Source organism: Glycine max, chromosome 15, assembly GCF_000004515.6.
Source record: "Glycine max cultivar Williams 82 chromosome 15, Glycine_max_v4.0, whole genome shotgun sequence".
Classification (NCBI taxonomy): Eukaryota; Viridiplantae; Streptophyta; class Magnoliopsida; order Fabales; family Fabaceae; genus Glycine; species Glycine max.
Genome location: NC_038251.2, coordinates 1,005,122 through 1,016,069, shown reverse-complemented (window position 1 = coordinate 1,016,069; position 10,948 = coordinate 1,005,122). Strand labels below are relative to the sequence as shown.

At 28.1% G+C, this 10,948-nt stretch overlaps 1 protein-coding gene across 1 annotated transcript; it reads left to right on the top strand.

The window, feature by feature from the left end:
* The first annotated feature begins 214 nt into the window (after nucleotides 1–214).
* Nucleotides 215–3,664, top strand: LOC100811879 (auxin-induced protein 22C-like). Its single transcript, NM_001255364.3, has 4 exons — nucleotides 215–681; nucleotides 1,979–2,072; nucleotides 3,426–3,543; nucleotides 3,604–3,664. The coding sequence occupies exons 1-3, from the start codon at nucleotides 327–329 to the stop codon at nucleotides 3,538–3,540; spliced, it is 564 nt and encodes a 187-aa protein (NP_001242293.2). The 5' UTR covers nucleotides 215–326; the 3' UTR covers nucleotides 3,541–3,543; nucleotides 3,604–3,664.
* The last annotated feature ends 7,284 nt before the right edge of the window (nucleotides 3,665–10,948 follow it).

Below are 10,948 nucleotides of genomic sequence, written 5' to 3'. Positions count from 1 at the left end.
CCAAATCACAAGGCAGCAAGAGTTGTAGGATATGTCCCCATGTCCAACTTATGGTGCCGGGCTTCAATGGTTTTTGCGTCCCTACACTTGTTTCTCATGTGTCCGACCACTTCGCCTTAGTTGACCTGTCACTGCTACCACTGTGCACATAACCCACATTCCATTCACTTTATATATACACACACACACACTCATTTCACAGCCTCTTTTCTTCATACACAAAACCATTGTTCGCAATCAAAAAGTGACAGTTAATATTCTCTAACCAACCGAAATTAATTTCCATACACTCACCACTAGCTAGTTTGATTAACGGAGAAAAGAAAATGGAGAAAGAAGGTGTTGGGCTTGAAATCACTACTGAGCTAAGGTTGGGCCTTCCCGGTGGGGAATTACCTGACAAGAACGAGAAGATGAAGAAGAGGGTGTTCTCGGAGATTAATCAAGGTGATGAAAACAGCTCCTCCGAAGAAGATCGCAAAATCCAAACCAAAAACCAAGTGGTTGGGTGGCCTCCGGTGTGTTCGTACCGCAAGAAGAACACCATCAATGAAACCAAAATGTACGTCAAAGTTAGCATGGACGGGGCTCCTTTCTTGCGTAAAATTGATTTGGCTATGCACAAGGGATATTCGGAGCTAGCCTTGGCCTTGGAGAAGTTCTTCGGTTGCTATGGAATTGGTAAGTTACATTTTTTTCTTTCTTTCTGTTTACTTCATTTGAGCATATCTTATATATTACTTGTAAACTAATTTCATATGCTAGGTATAGTAAACGTAAACTTAGTTAAGGTTTAAGAAAATAACATGCAGATTAAAAATCTGTTTATGTGTATGTATACACGCACGAAATATACGTTAATTAATTGTGCAACACATAGTTTATGGCTAGCAGGTATGAGTAGTTAATGGTAAGAAAGGGTTATTAATTGTGGAAGGATTAATGCATGTGAGTTACTGTATCAACATAGAAACACTCAGAAATTAAGAAGATTATGTTGTGACTTGAAAAAAAGTCTACTAGGTAGGTGGTTTCTTTTTCTGGACTTACTAAATAAGGAGGAGGAGAAGCATTGGGACTCAATATCCCGTGAGAAGAGTGTGTATATTATGAACACGTAAGAACAATGCACGGTGCTTCATAGGTTTTAGTACTCTACTAGGCGTTTCATAAACTTAATTAGCACACCTCCAAATAGAGATGCTCATCCCTGTATTTGAAAATTTGATGCCACGAATATAGGGAATTAAATATAAGTTTTATCGTCAATTTTGTTTCAGAAAAAGTGTTAAGAACAAGCTTTACTTAATTAACTTTATAAATCCTGGAAAGAATAGGCCCAATTAAAATAATTTAGAGGGAGACAAAGAGGGACAAATTGGAGACGACGTCATATAGAATAGTGTTAGACATTCTCCTCAATAAAATATATGTGATGGCATGCAGAGTGTACAGTTTATCTACTCTTAAAACTCTAGATGACATAGAATCAACCATAATAGATCGATTTATTAAAGAACTGCAGAGATATAATTTATTAATATGTACAATTACTCGTAAACACTTAATTAAAACTAATATTATTATAGTGTCAATTTGTAATAATCTAAACCTATATATGACTATATATTCGCTACTGAAATATAATTTAAATTATAAATATATAAATATTATACAATTTAATTATAAATATAGTAGTCTAACAAAGTTTATCATACGATAATATATATTTACTCTTTAACACGGTTTTTTTTTACCTAACCATTAAAAGAAATTTAGTTATTCTGAACTCAGTTTTAATATATTATTTCTAATTAATAAAAGTAATTTTTTTAAAAATAATTTCTTCTGAAATGAATTTTGTTTATCATTAATTGTATCAAAATCTAAAACCAAAATATCTCTACCTAGCCTCAAGAAATTATTGGCAATCAACAATAGCGATAATTAATATTCTTGTTTAAATAAATGTTGACAGGCTCAGCGTTGAAGGATGAGGAGAATGTTGAACAAGTTCCCATATACGAGGACAAAGATGGTGACTGGATGCTCGTTGGAGATGTTCCTTGGGAGTAAGTCCTTCTGGCCCGCTCCCTCGCTTTCCTAGGATTATTTATTTTCTCATCTCATTATAATCATCATTTAAGAAAGAAAACATTTTAAAATAATTATTATTTATTTTTTTTATTTAATATTAATTATATTTTATTTATATTCCTTATAATATTAATAATAAATAATAAATAATAAAATCTATAAATTAATTAATAATTATATAAGATTGATTTTATAAAATTATTATTTTTATTTATTTATTTATTATTATTATTTATATAAAATAATCTTAGACCATAATTATTTTAGAAATAAAACAATATTATTCTCTTTTCATTATATTGAAGTAAAGATTTAAAATTATTATCAGTTCAAAAATTATTTTAATTTTTCATCTATATATCACAGTAAAATTTACGAACTTAAAATAAATCCCTTAATAATTTTGTATATACTTTTTCTCTTGGGTGGGAGCACCTATTCATGTTTCGAGAGACAAAAGTGATATGCGTGTCAAATACGAGTAAAGTAAACCAAAAAATTCTTCTGTCTACCACTGAGTCAGCTTCAGTGCCCGTGTTTGCGCTCAGAAAAGCCACCAAACACTTAAGTGGTGCATTGCATATACCACCAACTTTGATTCCGTGTCTTAAAACTGGGTGCTCCGTAATTTCGCTACTTAATTGATCTCTATCAGTATTAATATATATGTATAATTAATGAAGATTATTACATGCTAATTACAATTTTGTCTGAGATGCATGCATGGTTTTCTTTACTAATCTAATCATGTGAGTCAAATAAATTAAATACTATCCAACTTGGTCCATAAATTGAACGCCACAGGTTTGGCAAAATTATTTTGTAGTCTCCCAACACACAACACTTGACTAGACAAGTGCTGATTAAGTTGTGGATTGACCTAATTAAGTTCTAATTTGTTTGCTAAACATCATAATCTCAAAACAAAAACAAATTACAGAAAATTATCTTGGATCATATATTGCAGACATGCGTGAATCCCTCATTATAATGTTCGACATATTAACATGGGAAGGGTGGGGGGATAGATAATAATCAATTGTGGCATGACCTAAAAAGCAAACCTTTAGTGGTGGATACACCCAAATAAGAGGGAGAAAAGCTTCGTATTAGTTGGCCACATTTCCACAGAATGATCAAAAGTTTCAACTTCCATGTGAAGATAAACTTTTTAGTGGGATATAATTAAACTTTCTAATGTTAAAGGTAAATAAGTAAATTATCCTTATTTCTATTTGAAGCTATATATAATAGTTTTATTTTGTTATTTTTTCTATTTTAAATTTATACAAGTATATGTGTTCATATAGAAAGTGGGACTTTTGCAGGATGTTTATTGAGTCATGCAAGAGGTTGAGGATTATGAAGAGATCAGATGCAAAGGGCTTCGATCTGCAACCAAAAGGGTCTTTAAAGGGATTTATAGAAGGCGTGACAAAATGAAAAATATATATATATATATATATATATATATATATATATATATATATATATATATATATATATATATATATAGATGAAGCAAAAGGCTTCTAATCAATATGGTACACGTTTTGAAGACATCCAATTTCATGTTGTCGTTTTATTATATTTGAGGAAGCAACATTTTATAGTATGGTGCACGAATCAGACTTCTGTCTATGTTAAGACCTAAGAATGAAGGATATATACAGGAGTCTGTTTAATGAAATAGGGAAAACTCATCGTTTTAGTAAATGTCTTGTCGTATTTGTTAATATGCTGCACATTTCAGCAAACTTATTGTCGATCCATTTTTGCTTGCTATTTCCATTTCATCTCCTTTAATTTCTTCTCGTTGAATTATCTTTTCATGTTTTTTTTTTTTAATTATTTGAAAATTGATATGTAGTATAAACCGTTTAAAAAATGGCTTGTAAAAGAAAAACGATAGTTATTGTTCAGTTTTAAACCTCTTAGTAAAAGTACAAATTTTCGTGATTGATAAGTAATTAAGAAAGCAACCTTCAATAAAGAAGAAAGTTTTTCTTTTCATGACGTCTTTCTCTTAGGCCATTTTTACCTGGCTCAAAATTTAATAATTAATACATATTTAACCTAATTTAAACTTAATTAATATATTAAAATTAAATTTATTATACTACTTATTAAAAAAAATTAGATGCATACTTTAGCTTTTCTATCTTCCATATCTTGAACTGATTGAGAGACAAAGAAACAAAAAATTTAATTTTAAATAAGTCTTTAAATTGAAACTATCAAATAACTTCTACTTATTTTTTAAAAATTTCACTTCAAAAGATAATTTTAAAGTGACTTTTAAGATATATGAAAAATGATCCAAACATATTATCTATAATAAAATTTATTTTTTGAAAGTAAGATTTACTTTGTATTTTGTTTTACGGCTGTAATTTGGCCGTTCTTTTACCAAAAAAAAAGGAGGAAAACAATAACATAATATTATCTTATCAACGAAACGAATATAAATCAGTACTGTTCTTGCAAGTTAGAGTAGTTGAAAACTTGAAAAGTGCACAGTAGTGATATATAGCAGCGCAAAAATAGAGCACTACCTTAATCCTAGGCACAGAATCTTAGTTGAATCTGAACATCCCAAAATAAAAAAATCTAGCAAAATGTGACTTTTACCGTAACTTTGGTAAGAATAATAATAAATGTTCCTCCCATTTTGTTAAGATCTTTGTTATTTATTAATTTTTATATTGCATTAAAATTTGATATATAATTATTCAAAATATATAAGTAAGTTACATTTTTTGTATAAAAAAATGTGAGTTTCCACGAAATTTTCTGAGCCCATAAATTTAAAAAATCGACAAAGATGAGATTAATTTAAGTTTTCAAACTCATCTTTTCTAAATCAAACTTCTCCTGTCCTGATGTCGCGCGCGTACTTATCACCCTCAACTACGATTTCAAGAACCATTTTAGTGATTTCATCTAGAGAGATGCAAAGGATTAAGGATTCGTGTTTGCAATATGAAGAGATTTTTTTATATTTTACCATGTCGTAGGTATATAGTATTTACTTACTTTATCAAATAATTAATATTTTGCATAATAATCTAATTGATTGTTTTTTTAAGTTAAATCCCTTAATTATATTTTTGTATTGGTTCACAAAATTCGAACATGATATTTTACTTAAATAAATTTGAGTTTTGTTTCACTCCAAGCATAATCTTTGGTCCACACTCCATATCACGATACATAACATCAATATTTTAATTATTAAAAATTTCATCAGTCAAAATAATCAATTATAAGTTGGCCAACATCAACCGTTGTTTAAATGAATATTATATCAATGGTTATTAGTGAGTTGTCCAGTGAAGCTGCCCAAAAATATTCCTTAGCTTGTAATAGAGTAATAGGCAGTTACACTCTAACTAACTAACTCACCATTTCAGAAGTCAACTCATACACTTTTATGCAAGACCAAAGCTCGCGATATTGCTATGCTCACCATCTTTTACCCAATTACACTTTGATTTAAATAATTTATTTACCGATTAGCAAGTTAATAGGATTTGAAGCAATATTAATCATCTCTATTCCGTTTATCACGGCTCTGAAAGTATATTTATTTCTATGTTATGAATTGAATTCTTATTATATTGAGATCAAGACCATTTTTTTAATGATTATATTATTTCCATTCTTATTAAATTACGTGAGTTTTTTTATCAATAATAAAAAAAAAACAAGTTGCATCATGGAACTTCTTTTATGTTGAGTATTTAATTTTAGTTTTATTTAGATTTTAATTTGTGATGCCTATCAAACCGAAGATTTTTTTTAAATAAATTAATTTTTAAGATTTTATAATTTTAATAAATTTTAATTTGATATATTTATATAAATTTGATGTTTTTTTTCTCGAAATGAGATAAATATAAGTTTTTGTTAAATATTTATATCCTTGATGATAGTACTATTTCCTTACTCTGATATTTAGTCATGAAAAATAATAAAGACCTTTCATCAGTATTATATAAATAATCCAACCCATTATAGATTATTCATATATATTATTAATTAAATAAATTTAAATATTAACCATTATTCTTAAGATATTAGTTAAAAAATTAAAAAAATATTGAAATATAAAAAATTACGTTATTTATGATTTTTTTTTTATATTTTCCTATTATTTTTATAATAAATTTCTTAACCCATAGTACCAGATTACTTGTTAACAAGAGCTTTAAACATAAACTACAATTAAATAATAATAATACTAATAGTATCTATTAATAATATACTAGTAGTAGTATTTAATAATTTTAAAAATAATTCAATATTGCTACTTTACATGATTTTCAGATATCACTTACAGAAACACATGCACGGGTACACCATAAGCCGCACGCATCGCTATCAATGTTCCTTTGGGATCTTAATTGTCTGCCTGCAACGAATTTAGTTTACCAATAGTATTATGCAATTAGAGGAACTGTTTCTTATTTGCATTCATTGCATCACGAGGGTCCACTTAAATAAACGCATGTAAGAATTTTTGGGACCGTGAGTTTCAAGTATGCATGGCCAGAGACCTTCTGATTAATTTGATTCATTTCACATTCTTTGAATGGGTCCGTGTGTATGTATACATGGTCTATATGCTTGTAACATTGCAATTTTATTTTTCTGGCAATCCTTCCAAGATTTCTGACTTTCTGGTTTAGATAATAAAACTAATAGAACTTAATTAACTGCAATAATTGGCAGACTGTCTCTATTGTATTCTCATGTTTATTTTCATTTTTCTCGCTTCTTAATTGGGTCCAAATATCAATTTGAAAGTTTGTTTTATATAACGAGTCTTATGCATGAAGCAATCAAAATAGCAAATTCTCGGTTTCCCTCATAATGCTATAACAACCGCAATTAATAAATGACATTGTATATGAACAAAAAAGAAAGATTCCAAACGGATAGGAAACAAGTTGTGCCCTCTCAAAACAAGTAAAGAAGAAGCGATACAAAATACAAAACATAGGGCCATAGCTAGCTAGGCTTCAACAATGGTAAGTAATTGCCAGGTGTCTTTTTTAGCTATTTGGCAAGACAAGGCTCTATTGATCTTAGCCTCTCCCATACCATGTCTATAGTAAATTTGGCTATCTATAGCTAGCTGTTGTGAAGGCCACCCCATGTGAATCAGGGAAGCACAAATACTAGTATAGTACTATTGCACTTGCACTATAATAAGAAGAAAAGGGTCCACTATGGCATCAATTGCCTCCCCTTTAGGAAAGAACACGAGATGAGAGTATGAGTTGTGCTTGACCCGGAGTGAATGTGATGATAGGCTGGTAGGTGTCCTTTGCTTTGGGTTTGAGAGACTTGGAAAGGGAGCTTCATGACATTACACTTTCCGCTTGTTTTGTTTTCTTTTTCAATTGATTGCTAAAAGATAAAATATAAGAACTGGTATCTTGTGCATGAAATGGGGCATAGTGCCATTGTCTGAAATAATGTTTGTTTGCCAGTTTCTCCTATTCTCAAGGAAACTGAAATAAAATGCTATCTTGATCGTCCAAATTTTGACAACGCACGAAGCCATTTCTAAACCAATTAAATGTAAATCATTGAATACAAATCTCGTAAATAAACTATTGATCGAACATTAATTACTTATCTTGAAATAATGTGATCAATTCTACGGTCTTTCCCAACATTCAAAGTCTATGATTGCTTTCTCGAATAGGTCATTGAATTCAAGCTTAATGACCATTTTATTTGAAACATGAATGATTTTGTACAAATGAATTATTCATTTGGCCTAATCATGCATCATACTTTCTCTTCCTCAATGATTGATTACTACGTTTCTTTTTTCTTTTGATTCTTTTCATATGTAAAGAGTGGGATACATCATATGAATTTTGTTTAACTATTTTGACCAATATGAAGAAAATTCTACCTCTTTCATAAAGAGTTTTTCCAACCAAAACAAACTTCATTGACATGGACATGAGATTTATGAAATATCTTCTCGATTATTTGGTGGTTAAGATGAGATTAAAAAAAAAAGAATAATAGTAGAAAGATTCAGAATCGGCTTAAAATCCAAGCAGCCCAAGTAAGGATTTTAGGCCCCCAAAAAAGGTCTTAAATTTTTTTTTAGTACTAATATACCTAAAAAAAACTTACTTAAAATCAACAATTTAGATATAACTTGTTTATTGAAAAAGGAGTTTTTTAAAACTAAAAATAATAAAAACTTACTTAAAATCAACAACGTCTCAACAAAGATTGAACGGATTGAATTATTTTCTATTGAAAAAGAAATGTTAAATGAAATTTATTACGACAATTTAATTGATAATTTTGCATCACAAAAAGTCCAAAAAATTAATTTTAAATAAAACAATAATAATTTTAATAAACTATTTTATAATTAAATAAAAAACCTCATTTTTAAATTTATTTTAAGCCTCTCAAGTCCTTCAGCTATCCCTAGAAAGACTGAGTAAATAAATTCTTATCATATTTATTATTAGATATATATCAAATGACCAAATAGATAATAATATTAAATAATGTGCAAATAAAAAACTACTCTCATGATTCATGAATGTGATAGTAAATTGAAGACAATTATAGTAATGAATATGACAATATTAATTAGCAATAGTTAACAACATAATAAAAAAGGTGACATGAATGGTATTAATGACATATTAGGGGCATGTAAATGCGGTATAGTAGTAATGGTAACAACAAGAAGTATGATGTAAGCAATAATTATGATCAGTGGAGGATTTAAGATCTAGATTTAGTCGGGATAATTTTTTTTAAAATAATAATATTTATTATCATACATATAAAATAAAATATTCAACTAAATAAAGTCTAAAAATAACAAAATAAAAAATAAAAATCTAGTCAATAAATACAAAAATTGAAGACAACTAAAAAATTAAAATCAGCAAGATCAAATTATAAAAACAGGGGGACAAAAAAATAATAATATTAAGTATATCTTTATGTATTTCTTAGTCAAGGGAATACAAGTGCACTCAATATATGCTGACTCTCCCATTGATTATGATGATGATAATGATAGTAAAATGATGTTAATACCAAGGATGGCAATTAAATGATAATAGTGACAACTATGATTTTGTGTAAAACTGTATTTAGATTTATTTGGCCTTATGCAAAAATTATTAGAAATACTTAGGTGTAGAAGCATAAAAACGAATAAGAGACCTAAACAATTTTTATGAGAAAATTTTTGTGTTAAAATTTTCTAAAATAAATAGGAAAGAAATAAATTTTATCTGATCGACTTTGAAAATGGTTCAATAGGAATTAAAGAAAAGGGAACTGCCCTAGTTTGAACTCTAGGTTTCAATAGCCCTTGACATTAATGTATTGTTTGATTTAGACTTTCGTCTCTTGGTATCTAAGTATAGATCTTATTTGTCAATATTCCTTTGATTTAGACTTCAATCCTCATGGTATTTAATCACATATTGTATGCATTTATGTAGGTTTTGGCTTAGACTGGTCCCCATGGTGTTTAACTACATGTTCTACATTTCTATGTTGCTTCGATTTAGACGTCGGTTCCTATATATGGTTTTTAATCATATAAATTAAGAATAGTAATGATAGAATATTTTGAAGAAAAAAGTTAAATGAATAAAAAATTTATTAAATAAGAGTGTGTTTCATAAGTTATTTTTCAATTTTTATAATATATTTTTCTAACTTATAAATTCATTGATTAAAATAAATATGTTTGATAAACAAACTTATCTCATTAGCTTATAGTATTTTTTGAAATATTATTTGAAAGAATATTTAAGTTTATAAAGAGATTAATGTAACAATATTTTTAATATATATTAATTAATAATGGTGAATTATATCTACAAGAGATAAAAAGTAGAGTTAGATGTATTTTCTTGTTCAAGAATAACAACTGAAATTTATAATATAAGAATTATTTAAGTAAAATATATATATATATATATATATTTACGTATCATAAAATTTCTTTATTTTGTGAATTTAACTAAAGCTTAAAATACTTAAACCTCACAAGCAAAGAAAACAAATTACTGCCACTTGTAAAAATGATAAATGAAATGGTTTTATATATATTGATAACATCTACCAAAAATATGTCTTTCACTTTATTTGTGCGAATAATAAGGTTCTGGAAAAGCTAAGGTAGAAAAAATAAAAAAAAGTACAATAAAGTAAGATATTATTCAATGTAATTAAAATATAAATATATGTTCTAAATAATTTTGTAAGGTTAAATTTGAAATGATATTCAATAATTTTAAATTAAATATTGAGTATATATTCAAAATGTTATTATCAGATGATGCACAAATTCTAATTCAATGTTTTCAAATGTTTATTACGTGTTTGTAATTAAAAGAAAATCCTTTTACATTATTTATTATTTTTTTAATAAAATTAAATTTCACATTATTTATTCATAAACCTAGTAAAAGTTCTTTAAGTACGACTTTAACAGGAAAATATATATCCCCTGGAGCTTAAGCATGATGGCCCGTAGGAGTGGTTGCTTGTGGGAACCGACAAAGAAACAAAGTCACATGCTTTTGTGGGCCACCAACCCTAAACTATGACTCATTTACGTGCTCATGGACTTCGGTTAGAGTTGACCGTTTCTTCTAAAACTGAAACATGCGGACCCCACCTGTTTCCTTATTCTTTTCAATTTCTTTTTTTCTTCGTTTTTTCACCTTCTTCTATTCTATTTCTATGATTGATGGGATCTTAAAAATCTTTAAACACGATTACAATCCCGACCCAAGGTTTTGCTCCTTTCCCAAACTTGCCTTAAACGTGTGTG

Bases quoted from the DNA above. Each gene is read 5' to 3' on its own strand.
- LOC100811879 (NM_001255364.3), top strand. From the start codon at position 327: ATGGAGAAAGAAGGTGTTGGGCTTGAAATCACTACTGAGCTAAGGTTG. The intron at 682-1,978 runs GTAAGTTACATT...AAATGTTGACAG, and splicing joins CTTCGGTTGCTATGGAATTG to GCTCAGCGTTGAAGGATGAG. The intron at 2,073-3,425 runs GTAAGTCCTTCT...GGACTTTTGCAG, and splicing joins GTTGGAGATGTTCCTTGGGA to GATGTTTATTGAGTCATGCA.